This window comes from Pollicipes pollicipes, unplaced genomic scaffold (genome assembly GCF_011947565.3).
Source record: "Pollicipes pollicipes isolate AB1234 unplaced genomic scaffold, Ppol_2.1 Scaffold_6138;HRSCAF=7277_pilon_pilon_pilon, whole genome shotgun sequence".
Taxonomy (NCBI): Eukaryota; Metazoa; Arthropoda; class Thecostraca; order Pollicipedomorpha; family Pollicipedidae; genus Pollicipes; species Pollicipes pollicipes.
In genome coordinates this window covers 5136266-5157881 of record NW_023596818.1, presented here as the reverse complement: position 1 = coordinate 5157881, position 21616 = coordinate 5136266, and the positions used below count along the sequence as shown (strand labels likewise).

The 21616-nt window shown below is 52.7% G+C and overlaps 1 protein-coding gene across 1 annotated transcript; it reads left to right on the top strand.

The window, feature by feature from the left end:
- Positions 1-2345: 2345 nt before the first annotated feature.
- On the top strand, positions 2346-20441 carry LOC119106095 (ankyrin repeat domain-containing protein 17-like). The gene is made up of 21 exons (XM_037229692.1): positions 2346-2514; positions 4603-4757; positions 5151-5201; positions 5650-5823; positions 7008-7156; positions 7940-8093; positions 8730-8806; positions 9361-9487; positions 9746-9886; positions 11906-12230; positions 13147-13346; positions 14335-14457; positions 15143-15209; positions 16008-16111; positions 16978-17093; positions 17461-17649; positions 18010-18169; positions 18679-18854; positions 19195-19327; positions 19721-19846; positions 20397-20441. The coding sequence occupies exons 1-21, from the start codon at positions 2346-2348 to the stop codon at positions 20439-20441; spliced, it is 2961 nt and encodes a 986-aa protein (XP_037085587.1).
- The last annotated feature ends 1175 nt before the right edge of the window (positions 20442-21616 follow it).

Below are 21616 nucleotides of genomic sequence, written 5' to 3'. Positions count from 1 at the left end.
GGAATATCGAGTGAGATGGAGAGAGGTGAATATAGTAAATATCGAGTGAGATGGAGAGATGTCAATGTAGTGAATATTGAGTGAGATGGATAGAGGTGAGTATAGTGAATATCGAATGAATGGAGAGATGTCAGTGTAGTAAATATCGAGTAAGATGGAGATAGATCAATATAGTGAATATCGAGTGAGATAGAGGGCAGAAGCCAATGTGCCGACCGAACTGCTCGAAGGTTCCATGCCCTAAGCCTATTGGCCGTTCTTCTTTGACCAGATTCCGCCAATGATTTGTTGGATTGAACATCAGCAGAGTCACAGCAACGAGTCGGTGTTGCGTGACTGTAAATTTGATCAGTTACTTACAAATGTCACACAACTCTTCGAGCGATAGTCTTGCTAACTTTGAAAACTGATATAAAGGTACCTGGCGTATTCATACTGGGGGCACTGACAAACCGTCGTTGGGGAAAGGAAGGGCAAGTCAGTATTTTTAAGACTAAGGATTCAACGGTTGCTTTTAAATGAAAGGTGATCTTGCCAATGCTCTCTCGAAAGCTGCCAGCGTTCTCTGGAAAACTGCTAGTGCGAGTGATCACGAGACACCGCCACATGCTCGGCACGGTCCAAGTCAAACAGCTAGAGCGATGGTAGGAGACGCAGCGGTTGCAGTGGTGGTCACAGAGGGGCCAACAGAGGCAAACGCGGCGCCGGTCAGGGAGACGCGGCCAGGCCGTTTATGTCCATTGTAGAGCCGGCGGAGACGCCACCGGAGGGGGCTGTGGGGCTGGCAGGAGCGCAACCGGCGGGGATGTGGAGTTCGTGAGGGCGCCACGGGCGGGGATGTGAAGTCGGTGAGGGCGCCACCGGCGGGGCTATGGAGGGGCGAGGACGCCACCGGTGGCGCTGTGAGGCCGATGGGCCGGCGAGGCGCCGTTGGCAGGGTTCTGAAGGCTGGCGGGGGGGGGGGGGGAGGGGGGGGAGGCGGGATACCAGGGAATATGCAGCCTGCAAGGGCGCCACCGGCAGGGTTGAGGTGTGAGTGAACGTCCGCCACCGGCAAAGAATGTAGACCCATCGGTTGCACTGAAACTGTATTTATCTTTAAATATTTTGGGGATTGATCTGAGAATGTTATGCTGTATTTATGACATGCTCTTTCGACTCGCTGCCGTGACCTTAACTGAACCCCACGTGTTCTCCTCGCCTGAATGCCTTGGGGCACTCATAACACTGCTGAACGCCTGCGAACTCGTCGCCAAGTTGCAAAAGTTGGTCACTGACTCTTCGAAAAACACATTAAAACATGCCTTTGATTAAATATCGTAGCACCTGGCATTTAACTGGTATTCAGCACACAGTCACCATTAAATGTGTCTATGGAATGACCCCGTTAATCGGTCCAGCACCTTTGTAAGACCAACGGTTCTGGAAAGGGCTGACAATAATAGAGTAACGTGCCGAGCCTCAGCGGCTGCGCCAGTCTCCGATCAGCCGGCAGACGTGTGTCCCGGTCAATAGCAGCAGGTGACGGGCGCCAGACGACCGAGCCGTCCGTGCCGACCATGATCATGGCGCGCGTCCGTCCCTGGAGAGGTACCCCCGCAGGGTCAGGGAGACAGCTGAGCGTCGCTCGGCGTCCAGCACTGTACCGGGATGGCGGGGGTCAGGGCCGGGGAAGGGGATCGTTCGCCCGCAACTGCCGCTCAGGTGGACTATGTCGCTCAGTCCGCGACCGTCGAGAATCGAAGGAATGCTGCTTCCCTGCATGTACGCGCTTTTCACCGTTGAATGTGAACGTACATATGCGGCCGCCCGTACGTCATGCCATACTTGGGGTGGGTTTTGACTGCGCGTAACTACTGTGTAGCAAGGTAGAGAGGTTTTCAAAAGCGTAACACCACTCTCAGGTGTGGCTGCAAAACATGTTAAAACATGTAACAGATATTTTCAAACGTCGTCAGATATCGCCTGGCAACGAATACTTTTGCGGCAAACGGCATGACCATTTTTGTTTGAAATTTCTTGGTCAATTAAGTGCCAAACGGAGTTTTGTTACCTTGTGGATCGTTACGTCTTGCAACGCTTAACCAGGGGAAGGGGCTTCTCCCACCGTAACCAGTGCCCAAGTACCGGGCTGTGGTGTTGAAAAACGGCCAAAAGTACTAACTGCTGGTTATGGACAGCCTCTACTTATTGAACAATTGTGTGATATTTGAACCGACTCCGTCATTGCGTGCCCTTACACAGCTACCGGCAATCCGGCGCTTTGCTACCCAGCCGTTGAACTGGATTTCCTTTCCCCTCAACAGACCTCTTGCGGTCCGGAAGGGCGGCCAAGCGTGCGCACGATGTCAGATACAGACGCGCCGGAGATCGTGAGGAGGACGGCGGAGATGATGAACAGCGAGCTGATGGGCGCCGCCCTCCACGGCTGGCACTTCGAAGTTGTCCAACTGCTGCAGGAGGGTATCGACGTCAATGTGGAGGCCCTCTTCCACGCGGGAAACGAACACACAGGTCAGTCGCACGGGTGGTGCGCTGCAAGGAAACGTCGTGGGTGTTGGCATGCTTGTGATGTGTGACTAGTTTTGGATTGCTGTATCTACGGGTGTCGATTTGTATTTTTTTGTGATGGCTCTGCCCCCCCCACCAATGTTGAGTTGGCCCCGCATTTTTTTTTTGGCTGGAATGCTACAAAAACCGAGGGTAAAAGATGATCATAACTCGAAGGCTATCTGCTTTGATCTTTCGCGTAGTGGCATCTCGAGCCACTCTCATAAAGAAAAATCATGGCTGCTCTCACCGCAAGAAAAAAATCGTGACAGCTGAGCGGATAGATAATGCGGTAAACTTCACATGCCTGGCACCATGAGACATTCAATGGTTTACCAGGTTAAAATATAAAGCTCCGGAATACAGGGATGACATTGGTCCTTCATGGCCAACCCCATCCCCGTCCCCCACAACCGAAAGGCGTGCCGCCTCGTATGACCGCCATAGAAAAGCGCCATCGACGCTTAAAGGGGCGCCTTCATGTGGCGATCAGAAGAAACGCGCGCATCCAGTGCCTGCTCCCTGGATCCAGCCCTACTTGATTACTGGACTGCTTAAATTAAAGACATCTTTAAATTATACAAAGATTAAAAGCATATTCTGCGTTTAAGCAAAACAAAGTGGGCTAAATCCGGTGAGGCAAAAATGGGGGAGGGAGGGTAGGTTGTCAGGCCTTCGGTTCGCCCCCCCCGGACATTTTACAAAAAGTGACACACCTGGTTGAATCTCCTGAAGCTACCATAAGTATGTCATCACAGTACGTCATCACAATCTGCTTTTGTCAGGTGTATCATATATTAAAATCTGTCAGGGCAAATGCAGAATTTTGTAATCGGTAGAATAGATGACGTTGTTTTCACAGAAAGTTGTCGTACCGCGGGCGCCCTGAATTCCTAGGATGGCTTACAACAAGAGCGCATGTTCACAATCTCTTTATGCGACGGGTCTACTCCGATTGTTGCATTGCCGATATTCATCCGAATGCGCGAGCACGATATTAATACACATGAAAAGGTGAGCCTAATGCCTTTCCCCTTGAATTTGACTTTATAATTAATATGGCACCTTCTTTCTTCTATGTGCAAGTTTTGATCCTCTCGATTCTTTATTACATAGCATTTTGTTCAATGGACACCCATAACAGCTTCCAGAAGTCCAGACATGATTTACAGTTTGGCAAAGTAATCTGTGGAGAGTGGGGATGTGGTATAATGGCTAGGACGCTCGGCTCTGGGCGTGTCGGTCCTGAGTTCAGTTTTCTGCGATACAACTACCGCATCCCATATGCAGCCTAGCAAAGGCATGCCGTCTCCAAATAACACAGTTGGTGAAACATTACCCCACCATTATTATTACTTAAGTAATCTACAGCCTTAAAATATTGAACATCATGATTGACCAACGCCAAGACTGATTGGGAACTTTACTGTCTTTGAACATGAGAATATATCACACTTTTGCGTTGGCTCATCAGGCATTTTGTGTGCGGGGTGACCGGACCTGCTCGCTTGTAAGTTTTTACACAAGCCTCTTCTCGCGAGCGGCACACTAGACAGGAGGCCTCCTGTCTACTAGACAGGAGACAGGAGGCCTCCACGAACCAGTCTCAAACCGAGGTGGGCAAACAGCGCGTCCGCTGGCAGACGGTCCCCCAGCATAACGCGCTGCCGCCAGAACTGGCTCCCAGTAACAGCCATGGACATGAAACGCCACTGGCTGGATACCTCGGCAAACAATTTTGTGTATTCATTAACAGTTTCGTCTGACTGTTGTGTGTTAATCTATGCACGTCCGCCGGAATCGGTATGCATGAAGCTTTGGCAACATCCTACACTTTCTTGATTCGTGACGTGCTTGAGTTAGGATGAGCCTTCTAACCTTGTTTAGTTACGCATCGCCCAAAATATGTATTTTTGTCCATGGAGCAGGCGTGCTACACTTCTGAAAGAGTATTTATGCTCATTTAAAGCTTTTAAATCTTTGCATACACCTTAGCTGTACTTTTTGCTGACGTCTTACCCAGCTTGACCGACTCATGTGCTCTGGCCGCAGTGTACCAGGCCCTGACGTACGCCATCATGGGAGGCCACGTGCACGTGGTCCGGACCCTGGTCGAGGCTGGTGCCCGTTTGGAAGACGAATGCGGCCCCGGCTGCGAGACAGCACTGATTACGGCTGCAACTCTCGGGCACACGGAGATCGTCCAGGTACGGACACCCTCGGCCTCCGGTCTGTCCGTGAACAGCCGGCAACAGGGGCAGCCTTCTGTCACATCAGACCCCCGTCCCAGCTGGCAGCAGCCCGCTGTCACGTCAGGCCTCCTGCCCCCACGTCAGGCCCCCGTCCCGGCAGCAGAGTTCCCAGGTTGTGTTGTGAGGCACTCAAGTTTTTATGAATGGGGTGTGTTGTTGCCGACATTTATTTGCCACCCTGTTTCAGAGCAAGGCATTCGACTCCCTTGCCTCCCGAGCCTCCCTTGCGTCGCACAGCCGAGAATGCTGTAGTTACAGCGGCCGGTACCGTTCGCCCAGTCAGGCCTCGGGCCTGTATATTTGCACGTACTGGCTTGCAGACTGACCGCAATTGTGTTCTTGTTTCAGCATTTGCTGGAGAACGGCGCTCAAGTGAACGCTACCTCCCGTTGGAAACAGGTACGTCCTTTGTGACATGGAGAAAGATGCGATGAAGCAGATGGACACAGCTCCGTATCGTTGGTGACATGACTTTGATCTTGGCTTGAAACAAAACAGATAGTCTGTCTGAGCTGTAGATTTTCGAGGTTTGTAAGATTTTGTGCTTGGCATGCAAATTGTCGAAATCCCATGCGCCGTCGAGCTTATGGCATAACTAGTGTTAGCGGGGATGGTGTTCATCTCCTGGATTGCTACGGCATTAGATAAATTGTCATTAGGCTTAATTGTTACGGCGTAGATCACCGAGACTTATCATCCTTTCAATCCGTTTTCGTCTTGAGAGCTAAATTGTTTGATAAAGAGCATAGTGCTGCCACGCCCGAATATACAAGTGACTTTCCAACAGGCCACTCCGGAACAGTCCGAAAGGTTTCACAGACTGGTTACACCGTCCTCCTCCCCGCAGAACTCGGCACTAACGGCAGCCTGTGAGCGGGGCAGCGCAGAGATAGCGCGCCTCCTGCTGATGGCGGGCGCGCACATGGAGCACCAGAACCTCCAGAAGTACACACCGCTGATGGTGGCCTGCGATGGTTGCCACTTGGAGGTGGTGCGGCTGCTCATCAGCAGCGGTGCTCAGGTGCGGACCACACACTGCTGGGCAGGCCCATCAACGAAGACGGTGGGTCCGCGGGTGGCGGGATGCGCCGATGATTGCCAACGTATGCAGCTGATATGGCAACTACGAGTTGGGCTGAACTTAGCCCACAAAGTCTCAATATCTGTCGGTTTTAAGGTGGTTTGACTCTCCAGGCTCTCTCTTCAGTTTATGAACTTATATCGTCTAATATGTGGTCTAAGTCTGGTACTATGAATGCTATGGTGCCGCCGCCGAGTTACTCAGCGACACCTGCTATGTGGGGAGACCGGCCGCCATGTCCTCTTTGGGCGGGGTGGGGGGGGGGGGGGGAGGGGAGGGGAGCGGCGCACCGTACGGCAGGTCTTGATGGATGGTGCCCACCTCACGTTGGAACGCATGCCCCATTTGGGACCAGGATCCGTACGCCAGACGCCCTATGACATCTTGATAGATGACTCGAAAGGATTAAGGACGGCAATATTTTCCATCTTCTTGAAGGCGTTCAATGTCCTGTAATATACCTAACTTAACATTGCCTCCTTACTGTTCATAATCATCTGTTAAATAAGATGTAAGTTATGAGCACCACGTGACCACGGCAGACGACGTACTCTAAGGCCCAAATCATCTTAATCATCACATTTCCACCCTTCGGTTAGAACTGAAATGTGTGGCAAAAGTTATATTGGACGGCACTTAACATCATTAACGTCAGTTTCAGTAGTTTATTACAAATGTGGCGATGCATGGAAAAATGATGGTTGCCGATGGTACTTTCTACTTAAGAGTAGTGTTATTCACCATGCAGATTCTTGGCTGTTCGGTGAAACGGGATTCTGTCTTTCGGTACCTGGTATTTAATCGCCGTCCGCTCACACGTGATCATCTGCACCTAACCCTCATGACTGGACCCGACCCCTTGGACCAATGGCCTCCGACCTGTGATCTGATCTCTTACTACTGACCCTGAGCTCTTGGCCCTAGTCTAACCCGTAGGGTAGAGGATGACCCTGGCACGGGACCCGACCTCCGACTAGTGACCCTCGACGTATGACCTGACCTCTCACCCCCAATCCCCGTGACCGTGACCCTAGCCTGACCTGTAGGGCAGAGGATGTCCTCGATGTCACACGTAACCGTGGTCCTGACCTGATCTTTGAACTGACCCTGACTCCTGATCGCAGCCGACAGAGCCGCCGGGCAGTCCGATCTCGCCGCTGCTGTTGGCAGCGCAACATGGCCATCTGGAGGTGGTCCGGCTTCTGCTCGGTCAAGGCGCCGACACAGAAATTGTTAACCAAGCAGGACACACCGCCTTAGTGGAGGTGGCCAGGTCAGTGGCTTCCCGTAGGGAAAAATCGACGCGGTATTGGATTAAACTGTTCTAAGAGGTCGCGATTCTCCAAATTTCAAAGCATTGCTAACGTGTTTCAAGTATGCATTGGGAAGAACGATCGTGTAGTAAGGGAGCTGTAGGTTTAAGTCGGCAGGCTTTAGGCCCGATGGAGAGAGATTCGTTCAACAATCCCATATATTCGTAAGACCAAGCCTGAAATGTATGTACACTTAGTGGTCTGGATGGGTCCGTAGTTTCTGAAAAAAGCCAGCAGCGGCATGAATAAGATATGTTTGTGTTGTAATGTGTAAATGTTTTAACTGGTAGTGCTTCTATTCCTCTCTTCCCGCGCGTGACCTGTGGCGGCTCCGATTTTGACTCTTGCCGGCCTCAATGATCTCACCGCTCTCTGGGGCGCATCGGTGGTGGACAGCGCCTTGTACCGATTCCACACGCTGTGCGAAAAAGTGCAGATAAGAATAAAAAGGGTCATAGTCCTGTGTATGAGGTGTTCTACAGCTCTGCTCACATCTTTGGCAGGGTGTATATTTGGTCGGATCGGACGGCATTTAAAGGGAAAGTTTCACATTTGAAAAGGAGAAAAGACATGATATTGCATGAAAAGCTCACGATTACGTATCAAACGATGCTGACTCACGCTGATGGTGACACAATGCGTATAAAGTAAACTAGTCTGATTATCCTAACGTGAAGGTGACGTGAAGGTCTCTCCATGTCCAAGTCTCCAGACGCTGACAATGTGCCCCTTTCCTGCTCCAGAAAAGGGCTCACTGAGCTGGTGGCCCTTCTGCTCTCGTATGGCGCTCATGTCAACTTCATCACAGAGGACGGCAAGAGCTCGGCACTGTCGTTGGCGTGCGCCAATGGACACCTGGAGACGGCCCACATCCTGGTCAAGGTCACGATCTCAGGGGTACCCCAGCATACGGCATTCACTGTTTGAACACGTTGTTCCCAGGCGAATCCTCATCTGAAGTGTACTGCCATGCATCTGTGTCATGCGGTGCATGCTCTTAAAGGGAGGATGGCCACTTATTAATAATTAGTTGTTGTTTACACCATGTGTCTCTTACAGTTGGGCTAGCTCGGACGCGACAAACATACGAGCGCTTTTTAACATCCAGTTTAATACAAAATTAGCCGCGAGTGATTGAGGGGAGAGCATCTGGAAATAACTTCTAAGGATTATTTTGGATGTGTTGTGGCGCGCTTCCTCTGCTGGCATGCACCAATCTCCACCAATGCAGTTTGCGACGTTACACTATCTCTGGCGCACCCGTGATTATCAGCTCTGACCTTATTTTAACTGCCGGTCTGATATCATTGTCGGCCATCGACACAGACTGTTGCAAGGAGCCCAGTAAAACACTCTGCATCCCCGGGAATACTCGGCACCGCCCACTGCCTCCAACTCTTCCCGTCACAGTGCCCGTCACAGCTGACACTCGGCCTGCGTACGCGGGAAGTACTCGGCACCGCCCACTGCCTCCAACTCTTCCCGTCACAGTGCCCGTCACAGCTGACACTCGTGTCTGGGTCCTTCTCACAGGACGGAGCCGAGATCAACAACTGCGCTGTCTCACCGCTGTTTGAGGCCGCATGTGTCGGCAAGGACGAGATCGTCGAGTAAGTCTGATGGCCTAATGCAGCCTGCCAGTGCCGTGGACTTGGGCCAGGCGTGTTCTGCTTTGCTCACGTCGCCGATTATTGCAAGTTGCTTACACCGGCAACTAGAGATTGCCAAGAAGGCCGAAATGTCGCCATGAAACCTCCGATTGTTTCATAAAGACCATTCAAGTTTCAGTTTCAGTTTTCAGATGATGAAAAACGTGCGAGTCAAAAGTTTGCACGGAACTTGCGAAAAAAAATTAGTAAGGCGCTGGAACGAAACCTTCGGGTTTCTTGCAGTACCTGTTTAAAACTTGTCTCTGCCTGCCGACGCTTCTTGAGTATTCTTATTATTTAGCACGTCTGTTAGCATGCCAGCAATGAGCTTTCTCATCGTGCCAATCTCCCTGTGCAGCGGAGCTGGCCGTATCAGTCTTTCCTCCATGGCTGAAGAAACACCGCCCGTGATGGGACTCGATCCCGCGGTTACCAACACTGACCGATCGAGCGCCATGCCTGTGACATCTGGCCGCTGGTTCTGGAGGCTTATCCGGCGGCTGCGCTTTTCGCAGTTGGCTGCTGCGGCTGGGCGTTCCGGTGCAGCATCAGAACAGTGACGGAGACACGGCACTGATCAAGGCAGCCCGGCACGGCCAGACGGCGGTGGGGCGCATCCTGCTGGAGCACGGCGCTGATGTGGTGAGCGATCCGCACTACCGAGCGTCCAGACGTGGCCAGCGTTCTCTCCCGACGTTCTCCAGCGTTCTCTGTCCCGACTTATTTTGACGTGATGCACATCGAAGTCATGAGGAGCCCTGCACTTACACAGCCACTTATCGTTCTCCAGTACATACGCTCACATCGAGTCTCGCTACCAGTCGTTCTCATGTTCTCAGCCAGCCCAGTTTTTTCAGATCGTCACGTGACGTCCTCACGATTACGTCCGCCGGCCTGCAGGAGGCGCTGAACCACTGCAACCGCTCAGCGCTGATGGAGGCGGCTGCTGGAGGCTACAGCGGTGTCGTGCTGTTGCTGTTGGGCTATGGCGCGAACTTGAACCAGCCCTCGCCCGACAACACGGCCACGGCCCTGAGCCTGGCCTGCCGCGGCGGCTGGCACCACACTGTCCGCCTGCTGCTGCTGCGCGGAGCCGACCCCACGCACCGGCTCAAGGCAGGTGGCCGCCGTGGCCGGGCCTGACGTTCCGGCGAGGGCGCGAGCTGGCCTGGCTGGCGACGCTGGATTGTGCAGCGCTCAGCGGACGCGGCCCGGAGAGGAGAGAGGGCTGCTTTCAGGGGAGGGGGCACGGTACTAGAGGCGGGGTTTGATGGACAGTGGGTACGAGGGTCTTGCAGGGGTAAGATTTACTTTGTCCATTCCACTCGCTACTCATGGAGGCGTGTACATACCCACCCACTACATATTTGCAAGGAGTAGTCTACACCCGTTATCCAAACGTTTGCATTGCCAAGCACTTCTGTTCTGAATCATGGAAACTTTTCAGCAAAGTTTGCGCCTAGTCCCACTTGTTTGCGTTGCTAATTGCAAAAGTAGTATAAGTGAAGCTTTTATCACTCAAAGAAGCGGCAAATAACCCTTTTCAGTGTTTCCTGAACTATCTACATACCATTTCGTAAACGCCTTGCGTCTTAAATCGTAATTTCCACATCATGCTTACCAAACTCAATCCGTTCCATATTCCATTCAAATACCCATGGGCTTACCCGACCTAACAGTTTTATAATCACCTAATATGGGACTTGTAACCCATGGGACTAATCAGTCTTGTAATGGGGGTGGGGATGGGGTAGGGGGGGGGGGGGCGGTTCAGACGGTTCAGGATGTGAAGACCTGTCAGAGGGTGGTTGCAACGCTGATGACGGGTCAAAGGGTGGCAATGATCGTCAGCCCAGATCTGTTGGACACCAGCGTGCGAGCGTCTATCATCAGATCGGTCCTGGCAGGCCATCTGGCCGGGCTGGGTATCACCCCTGCCGTCAGCGGCTCGTATCAGCACGAGGAGAGCGGTGTCTTCAGCGTGTCCGGTGGGCGGGCCGGCCCTGCGTCACGCCGTGACGCTGTTCTGCTCGAGAGGCGCTGCTGAATCGCATGCACTCTACACCAGCGTGGAAATGACCATTGCTTCAAAGTCGGGCGCCTAGAAGCGCATGACGATTTCTGACCGGCACCTTTCTTTCTAATCCCTAGGGTGATTCATCAGCCCTGGTGGAGGCGGTTTTGAGGGAGCATGTGGAAGTGGTTCGTCTTCTCCTGCGGTTCCCGAACATTCCTCCCCTCTCTGATGAAGAGGTGAGGCCGCGTCATCCGTGACATCATGGTTCAGTCAGCTGTCTCATGCGTATCCACCGCTCCTGACCGCGAATGCTCCCATTCTGTTGCGTGGGCGATGACTGGATCATTTCACATTAAGAAGCAGTGGTCGACAAGGGCTAGGTTTTTACGTTTGGTATTGTTTCCGAGTGGATTGTGCTTATTGGACATCTCTAACCCCAACAGGGTGACAGCATGACCTTCGGCATGCGCGAGCTTTTTGTCTCTCTGTCACGGCCGTTCTCCACCCCCAATTTTGGGTTACTTTTCTTCAGGCTTGACCTGTTTAAACAAACGATAAAAGGCAATGAAGCCGTATCATTTTTTGAAATTAGTAAGTGCAACAAAAATATCTACATTGCAAATCCGATTCCAAGACTGGATGAATACATGGAGATCACTGGGAACCGTGTGGACAGAATCTGTTCAGTGATAGTGTACCGGAAACTGTCGCCGGGACATGAAACGTGCGATTGCAGCTCATTTAAGAACCTGATGCTTGGTTGAGCCTGACGTAGACAAATGGCAGAAAGCAAGGAGGCTGTGGTACAAAGCACAAAGAAAAAATAGTTTGGATGCGTAAACTGTCTGTTGGCAGAGCGTCTGTTGCTGTACCCCGCCAAGCAGTCGGCACCGCGTGAGGCTCTACTTATGGTATCCATGCCACGCCGCTGGCTTGTACCATCTGTGGGACTCATGCCCGTCCGGTTCCGGTTAGCTATGTCTTTAAGATCCCCTCCCCCTGGGTGTGAAACTGAGCCTGTACGTTCGTTTTTCTACCGGCAGCTGGCCTCCCTGATCGATATAGAGATGGACTCGGATGAAGAAGGCGATCCCCAAGGTGGGAGGTATGACAGCCAGGACAGGAAGGGCCGAAGCCAGGGCGAAGCTCAGCAGACACAGGACGCGGACTTGTTCTGGCAGGACAGAGAACTCCAGACGCGAGAGAACAATGTATTCAGGCAGGACGAAAACTGCTTCATCGAGGGGGAAGACGTTCTCAGCCAGGATGAAACGTCATACTCGAGCGACAGCTCAACAGAGTGCTCCGATGACACGGACGACAACGCCTCTGACGATGATGATGAAGACGATGATGGTGATGACGCAGGTGGGTGTCTGTCTCTCCGTCATGGGAATCAAGCAAGCTGATCGCATGCGAGGCGGCTCTGTGCATCAGCTGAAGCTCCGGTGGCCGTTCCCCTGACTGGCCGACTCTCGTGGTCCAGCCAGATGGACTGAGGACGGAGAGTTGGGAGCATGTTTACTTAGCCTCCCCAATGTCATCGATGCATGGCGTGTTTGGGTATTATGTGAAAGCTAGATGAATCTCCGAATAACGGTGCGGTTCGTGATCAAGGTATCACTTGACTCGCATTCACTCTCCCCGCTAATTAGTACTGCGGAAGACCAGACTCGCAGTTAAAACCTGTCCTGGTCAAGCTCAGTTACTTAAGTCACTTCCTCATCACGTTTAACCTTGTTCATGTAACAGTGGAATGCCGGAAACTATATATTAATGCAAGTTATTCCGTTTTGCAGACAGTGGCATGCAGTCTGCGTCCTCCAACGACCAGACGGTAGGTCACTCCTGACAAGTTACTGCGCACCGAAGTGCATCCATGTTAATTTCACTGTCAAAATGTCATGATTTGCATTGCATAGTCACTCTGGCCACCAGATCGGCTATAATCAGTGAACTGCCGACTTTTAGAAAATCGTACAAAACGTTGACTTTCTCTAACGACGTTAACTGCTGTGCTTTTATTAATTAATTCTTGAGTTAATTGCTGCGCAGTTCGTGCCCTGCAGTTCCCTGCCTTTATTGCCGCTGCGCTTCTTTTCATCGCTCGTGTTATTTGCTGGGATGCCATGGTATCCCACCCCTTGCTAAGCACGGATCAATTTAATCCATAAAACAATGCAGATGTACATACACGGCCAGGTGCTTCTGTTACAGTTTCTGTTTCTTCCACAGGGCGGCGCTGCATGTGCGCGAGCACACGACGCCGTCGCCGCGTCTCCAGCCGAGGATTCCAAAGCCTCCGGCTCAGAGGAAGCGCCTTCTGAGTCCTCTGGCCCAGAGGCAGCGGCTCAGCCTCTGAGCGGCCCGGTGACCGGCGCCCAGCTCACCCGCAGGGCTGAGTTCCTCAGGCAGCAGAGGCTGGACATCCGGGAGAGCATTGTCCAGTACCTGCGGGACGACGCCGCCCTGTCTCGTCTGAAGGTCAGTCATCGGGTCACCCTCCCTCTCATTCCCTGCGCTCCGCTGGGGGACGCGGGAGGGTTCAGGGCCGGCCCGTGTCACGCGGAGTGGGGTAGGGGGTATGGGTGAGTGAGGTGGGGACGGGTGTTGATTGTTAAACGGGCTGATGTAGAGGGATCGATGAAATGTGCAGGGACATGGCTGCAGGAGCATTTGGAAGAGAGGAAACGAGACCATTGTAAGACACAACTGGCAGGTGGACCTATCACAGGGGTGGTGACTGGCTGGGGGTCATCTCGCACGGATAGGAAAGGCACAGCGCTTAGAAGAGCCACCTCCCCCTTTTTCGACTTTGGACAATCTAGCATTGTCCTGCGGTGTTTCACGTGTGAAGAGAGCAAAGGGACTGACTTTGCACCCTTCCTCCCTCACATTTGCCCCTCCCCCCCCCCCCCCGATGGGTTTCACCGTCACTGATCAGACGAAATGCAGTTCGCGCCTGTGTGCCGATGAACATCCCTGGAGTATTTCAACCCTGTAGCGATTGGCCTGTGGTCGAACAACAAATGACAGAGCAATATGCGCCAGTGTGATGGTGTGTAGGTGAAGCCTGAGGAGGAGGGTGTTGGTGGGAAGGGGAGGGGTGAGGTTATAGGATGGCTGGACATTGCTGATTGGAGCACACCGCCCCGGCTGTGATCGGTTTAGTACGTCCTTTGATGTGTGTTCCTTAATGTTCTACGCAAAAAGCTCACGAAGCCGCTGTGCTCTCACGAGTAAAATCCATGGAGCTCCTTGAAGCCTATATGGCAGCCAAGCGTTTTGCAAGAAGAACGTGTGAAACTTATACTTGCATGTGTCTGCCGCTGCTGTTTTCTGCTGCGGGTTTCCGTCAGCATCGTCTTTTGTCTGTGTCACACGGTCGCGACCTCACATGACCCAGAGCGCCACACTTTCGGCCTCCGAGGTGTCTCACCGTCGTGCTGATCTTGACCTCGCTGCCGAGCAGACCACGCTGAGGCAGCAGGAGACAGTGACGCCCGCCGAGAGGGAGGCCTTCATACTGGAGAGGGACAGGTTGCAGCAAGTCCACCAACAGCTTCAACAGCGCCTGCGAGATAGCGAACAAGAGGTGTGTCTTGGATGGTCGGTGCTCGATCACATGACCATTTTTGACTATTTTTGACTATTGACTATCTTGACCACTGCTGTTGTATTTTTTACGCCCGACTTAACTGTGGCCTATCCGGACATGACACAGCGCGCGGCCGTGTCACAAAAAGCAACTGCATATTTTGGGGTCGTCTTAGTAAGGCCGACGGCATAGAGTCTCCACTGTATCCATATAACGCTTCGATTGTTCCGCTTTGATCATCTGCAGAGGCACGAATGATTAGTATGTTCCGTGACGTTATGTAGATTATGTGTCGGAAACGGCGATTCTTTCCTTGTTTTTTGTCATCTTTGGCCATCGACCGCGCGGTAAGCATACGGTCGCCCCCTAAGCAGAGCCACTCATGTAGCCGCGCCCGAGACAGCTGGTGGGAGTTGGCCTTCACACACCAAATATCACGATGGTCGTCAGGGAAAATAAAACTTAAACTTCGCCGAGGTCATGTATTAAGCAATGGATATCGTTTAATGTCTGAATGGAACATCTGTCGTGTAATAAGCTTCCAGCGCCTTGCTTCCAACATTGCCATACCCGAGTCCTCTTTGCATTTTGACGGACGGCGATCGACTAGAACGATAACGGAGTTGTGTCCAAGGCGTCCTGTTCACGAGCGTTCATGGTCCGAACCTTCTCTGCCCGCCAGATCACGGAAGACTTCAAGGTCATCCACCAGAACGAGGAAGTCCCCATATCGCCCCAGCAGATAGAAGGTGCGGCTTAGTTGGTACTGTAGTCCACAGCTGACGGGCAAGCCTAGGTTCCTCTCTGGTCAGCCGCAGGAGCAGGAGCTTTGTGTCGGAGTAGGAACAGGAGCTGGCGCAGGAGACTTGCATGAGTTCCGCGGAGCCCGGAAACCAGCTGCTGTAAAGAGAACCTCGGCATTATTTTTACAAAAAAGTACATTTAGTGCAACATATGTATACATGCATATATATATATATATATATATATATATATATATATATATATATATATATATATATATAATGTCTCATGGGCGCACCTCGCTTCACACCTGTCTGTGTGTCCGGAAATGGTGTTGTCTGGACTGGATCTGGATCGAATCCGTGCGAATCGCAGCCCTTGTAATTGAAATGGATTCTGAACCAAATGATTCAGGTGCTATCGGGGTATGCGATCAGAGGTGGCATTCCGTGAGTCAGAGCTGGTCGTCATTGGTGCTGTTTTTCTGGGCGAACCGTTGCCGCTATTCGTCCTGCACAATGTCACCACTCTTCGCTCGTGACGTGCTTCCATGTGACCGTGACGTGCTTCCATGTGACCGTGACGTGCTTCCATATGACCGTGACGTGCTTCCATGTCATATGACCGTGACGTGCTTCCGTAAGCATCAATGCTGCTCCTCGTTCCGGTGAGGTGGTGTGTTAACGATGCTGCCACGTAAAACTGATTGGTAAACCGAACCGTGCTTCATATATTGTGTTTCCTGGCCGACGGTGTCGACCCTGGTGGCTGGGCAGCGAACTAACACTTGGTCGTGTTCACAGCAAGGAGAAGGCGATTTTTGCCGGAATTTCTGGTGAACCGGGTGTCGTTCAGCGACCAGCAGTCGCCGCTGGGCATGGCCTGCTCCCTGGGAAACGTCGAGGTGGTCCGTCTCCTCCTGGATAACGATGCTTCGATCGGTTAGTCTGGGGCGAACTTATTTCGATACGGTAATTGTGTTTGGTTTACTTTATGGTAAGGAGTTTCGCATAGCTGCTCGAATTTTAAATTTGCGCTTTCAAGCGTTCCCTGCCAGAAACACAGCCATCTCATTTCTGGGTTAATGTTTACCAATGGGTGTTTCCTGGGTTATAAAGACAAAGGCTCAGCTTTAGGTAAGGGTGCCGCTCACCAGATGTAACAGACATCGGAGCTTATGCGTGGTGTGCCAGCTCACAGACAAAGACATCGATATAACACCGCATAATTTGCGATAAACAGATACGAGCTTCCCATTAGGTGCAAATTGACTTATTTATTGGGTACATGTATTTGCCGTAACCGCTGAGGGCGTCCGTGTCTGTGTTTGTATGCGCGTGTGGGAGATGAGGACAAAGTTCGTCGAAGGCGCGCAGCTGAGAGACAATGTAGTTGAACCGCAAACCACACCCACCACTCAGTGATTGGCTTACGGCGACCGTCTCATGTCAGACATGTGCGTCGAGACTTGTCACACGAAGTGATGCGTAATCCACCGCCGGCTGTCGCTATCCCGGCTCTGACAGGCCTTTCTGCACCCAGAGCACAGCGACAGCCGTTACTATCCCGGCTCTGACAGGCCTCTCTGTGCTCAGAGCACACCAACAGCCGTTATTATCCCGGCTCTGACAGGCCCTTTTCGCGCCCATAGCACACCGACAGCCGTTACTACCCCGGCTCTGACAGACCTCTCTGCACCCAGAGCACACTGACAAGGCGGGCTTCACGCCGCTCATGCTGGCCTGCCGCGCCGGCCACACCGAGGTCGTACAGCTGCTGCTGCACAAGGGCGCCAACCACAGGCACCAGGCCAGCGGCTCGCTTGAAACGCCGCTTACGCTGGCCTGCATGGGCGCTCATCACCAAATCGCCCACATCCTCATCCAAAGGTAAGGCTCTGACCCCGGTGTATGCGTGCATGCGTGCGTTGGTGACTGTTGCAGAGGTGGGTGTGTTCGTGCATGCCACTCGTGTGCCCGTGCATATGTGGCCTGGTCGATGTTGCAGCCGCCGTTTGCGTAGGTGGATGCATGTGCATTTACATTTGCCGAGGTTTGATATACTTGCATCCATTCGGCAAAGGTGTGTAATGCTTGCTCGGCACCGATCATGCGGCAACATCAGAACGGATTTCGTTGGTCAGAACCGCGCCGATGACTGACCGAAACGGATCCTCAGTTTTCCCCTTGACGTGATTCTCCGCCTGTCGCTGGTGCCACCTCTCCCGGGCTTCCCTCACCGACGCTCCTGTGTCAGGGGCGCCCGTGTGGAGCACCGCAACGGCCACGACAACACGCCGCTGATGCTGGCGGCGGCCAGCGGCAGTGTACAGATCGTCCGACTGCTGCTGAGGGAGGCGGTCGACATCAACAGCAGGCGGTCCTCCCGCTCCAACGTTACGCCACTGATACTGGCGGCCAGCCACGGACACCTGGATGTCGTCAGGTGATCCATCAGTCGGCCCCGGGCTTCGGCCTTGCCTGGCCGGCGTCGCCAGGACAGCTAATTGCGTCGTCTTAGTACTAAATATGCCATGCCTAGTACTATATATACTGTTTTTGGTACTATTTATGGCACACATCGTCTCGGTATCGTTCATCCCTTGCACGCACTTGCTGTATTTGTGGGCTAACGTTCGAGGAACAGTCTGGAACCAAGCAAGCCGTTTTCCCAAGCATTTGGTGACCAATACGTGCATGAACCAGATATGGAATTTTAAACGGACCATTAGACCACTGAGACAAACAAGAGCCAGAGGAAAATCTTGAGATGCTAGAAATGTAATTAATCTGCTGCCGCCGACAGATATCTGCTGATGAAGGGCTGTGACGTCTCGGCCAAGGTCAAGGGCAACAAGCAGACGGCCTTGACCTTAGCTTGCTTCAAGGGCCACGACGAGGTGGTTGGTCTTCTGCTCCAGCATGGGGCCAACCCCGAACACGTCGCCATGTTTGGAACTTGTCAGGTGAGAAACGGACGCCCTAACCGGCCTGTGCGATAAAGTGAGTTGTCAGCTGTTCATTAGGCCAAAAAAGATGCTGTCGTATTGATGGCGCGTCTGCCAAGAAGCGGTCAGAACTGCAGACACATGTTCCGAGACCACACCTTGCACTGACACGTTTGCAGTTTGCAGTCTAATCCGACAATGGCATGACCTGTTTGCAGTCTGACCTGACGATGGCATGACCTGGCTTAAGTCTGATCTGACAATTACATAACATGTTTGCAATCTGACTAAAAATTTCTGCAGGCTGGGTCGATATGCTATCCGTTGGACATCATGTTGCATGATGGCGTGGATGCGGTCTGCACTATTGTTGATCTATACAGCCTAGCCGCACAAGTCAACAGTCTAACGAGATGCGGCTGTAGTCGGAACTTCCACGTCCACAGGGTGAACTGGCATATCAACAGTGACATACCGTGTCCACCGCTGGCCAGCCTCGTCCACAGTCTGACCTGTGACGTCCGCAGACGGAGATGACGCCGCTGATGGCGGCCGCCTACCAGGGCTTCCCGAAGGTGGTGCGGCTGCTGTTGGAGCGGGGCGTTGATATCAACGCCACGGTGCCCGGCGGCGGCGGCAAGACGGCGCTCATGCTCGCCGCCTGGCGCGGCCACACCACCCTCGTCATGCTGCTCATCGCCAGGTGAGGATCGGTCGGCACGTGAGCGGGGTTACCATGGCGCGGCCCGGGTCGTCGGGCTGGGGTTGTGGTGCCGGTCTGATGTGGCCGGAGTGTGGCTGTTGCTCCGGCGGTCAGGTGCAAGTGGTGGTTCTGTTTTGGTTTGAGTGCACAGCTGCCATCATTCTCTCGCAACACGCAGTATTTTAAACACCAGGAGCATTGCCCACAGCCCCAGTACGCCATCACCCTTGTCATTGCTGTGCGTACGAGTTACTCGTCCCGCTCAAAACTAAGCTAAATGAACTGCTCTCCGAGCAGCTATTGTGGCCTGCTTCGTCAAAACCCTGGTTGATGCTTACAGAGGGGTGGCAATCGAAGCCCGCAACACGGCGGGCCGCACTGCCCTCTGGTGGGCGCTGGACGCGGGTCACGGCACCATAGCACGGCTGCTGCAGACGTGCGGCGCCTCGGTCGACGTGCAGGACACCAGACAGGTCGGTGGCAGGCAGCCAGGACATGTCGTAACGACTGCAGCAGACATAGATGTGCGTGATGGGCTCAAGAGTTGACAGGGCCTGTGCCAGTCCAATGGAACACATGTAGCTCCTGTTCTCCTGTTGGGCCGTTCTCGGCATTGATCTGTGTACATTCAAAGAATCTGTGCCGACCTGCCGTCATTGTACCTTCTACGTGCTGAGATTTTATGTACAACAGCGCAGCACCAGTCTGTTGGCACTACTCTTCTTTTCTGTGACCGAGTGTCACAATCGAGCCGTGTGGCGTGTGATCACACCCAGACGTTTTTCCTTGCCGCTTGTGGCTGCACATCAGCCTGCTGCGTCTCCGTTGTGACAGTCCAGGCTGACCTGCCCTCTGTGTGGCGTCAGGTGTCGTGCATCATGGCGGCGTACCGCGGCGGCAACGTGGAGCTGGTGCGCTGGCTGTTGGAGTGTGTGTCGCAGCTGCCGTCTGTTGCCGAGCTGAAGCAGTGCCTCCGGTCCCGCTCGAAGAAGGTGAGGGTGTAACGCGGTCTCGGGGCGGTGGTGACGTGGCGTGAGTGAAGCAACCATGTGCTTTATAATACACTGGCGCTGTAAGAGGTGAAATCGTGGGGAAATGCCTATTACGGATTTCAATTGAATGGTAACATAGCAAGTTAATATCTGGAGCAGCATCTAGAGACGTTAAGCTGCTGATGGAAAACGATTATCGGGACCTCTGAAAAGATCTTTCTGACCTCCTGTGATATGTTACTGAGTCACATCGCTACCTGGTATCTCTCTTCCCCTTTGCTTAATTCGCCGCGACTGAGGCTGTGCAGTGGGCTGACTGTGGTCAGTGTGTCATCGCCGAAGGGGCATCTCGTCGGGACTCATGTCCAGATCGGCCCAGGCCCACCGCCGTCTTGTTGCCTGTCATGCCGCGGCTAGGAAGACGATGTTTTAGTTCGTCGCCCTGCCACCAGGGGCGTGACACTAATCCCTCTTCTCTCGCCCGCAGCGCTCGATAGCCCTTCGCGGGCCCCTGTTACCTCTGGGGACCCTGTTTAAGCGTCGCGCACAGTGCCTGTACTTCATCCGAGCCGAGATGAAGCAGCGGGGGTACTGAGCGGGCAGGAAGGGCGAATCCTTCCTCGAAGAGCTGGCTCCTGATGTCGCCGAGGAGAAGTGGAAGAAACCGGTCACTAAAGACAAGGTGCAGTAGCGTGTACTTCCTCACTCATACTGTTTATACTAATGCGCCAACGTGACCGACAAGTCACCGGGTGAGATGATGTGACGGCGCGCTGGCCAAGTGTACCGGGCTAGCATTGACGCCGGGGGAAGTGTGACGTCAGGGCCGTGTTCTCTGCAGCTGTGTCTGGCAGCCCTCGTCCTGTCATCTTCGCCGCAGAAGTGGTCTGCTTGTGGTGTTCATGTATGATATGGTACTGCTTAATAAATACAAATGCCTTATAAACATTGCGTTTGCCAGTGGATGTGTAATTGTGCCACAAGAAATCGGGCAAAGGGCCACCGTCAGATGATAAGTTTCAGTGGTCTATAAAGGGGAACATTTCACATGTGAGAATATTAAAGTAAGCATCAGATATGATGAAACGAGCTCACTTGTGACTATTCTTCACTTGTCCGGATTCCATCGGTCGTTTATTTGTATACACACGTGGTCACATCCAGTGGCGGTGCCCCGTGCTTCCGTAGCTACCACACGATAGCGGCACATTTCGCTGGCATAGCTTTCAGTCTGGTACATTCAGAGTTTTTCTTGAGTTTCTGAACACAAATGGTTCAACTCGTCAGTTGTGTTTGTACTTACTGCTACACATCTCTCCACATCGGATTATTTATGAATGAATCGGATGAAACCGGTAATGGATGGGTCGCGCGGTCCATTACGACATTGCCACACATACTGATTACCCAACAGCACACATAGGCGGATAGCGGGCACAGACAATGTTTCGTTAGACGATACAGATAGGTTGGTGATCACTTGCTGCATTGTGAATTGCTTGCCAAGCCGCGTGCACTTGGGTAGCCCAGAATGCCAACGACCCAGAACAGACCCAGAAAACTTATAGAATACTCTCTGTGTTACCTAACAGCGCTGACAATGATCTGAATTTGTTATCCCGTAAAGGTGCAGCATGTGGTCATTCGGCGAAATCCCATGAAAAATTCTGAGTTGTGACCACTTCAGTTTAAAACCAACGTTTGTGGTAAATAGGGTTCTGTATATGTGTCCATTTTTCTTGACATATGGCCCCTAATTCATGCTCCCAT

Excerpts from the sequence above, each read along its gene's own strand:
- LOC119106095 (XM_037229692.1), top strand. The coding sequence starts at position 2,346 with ATGTCAGATACAGACGCGCCGGAGATCGTGAGGAGGACGGCGGAGATG. Across the intron at positions 8,807-9,360 it reads GGCAAGGACGAGATCGTCGA|TTGGCTGCTGCGGCTGGGCG; the intron begins GTAAGTCTGATG and ends CGCTTTTCGCAG. Across the intron at positions 15,210-16,007 it reads ATCGCCCCAGCAGATAGAAG|CAAGGAGAAGGCGATTTTTG; the intron begins GTGCGGCTTAGT and ends TCGTGTTCACAG.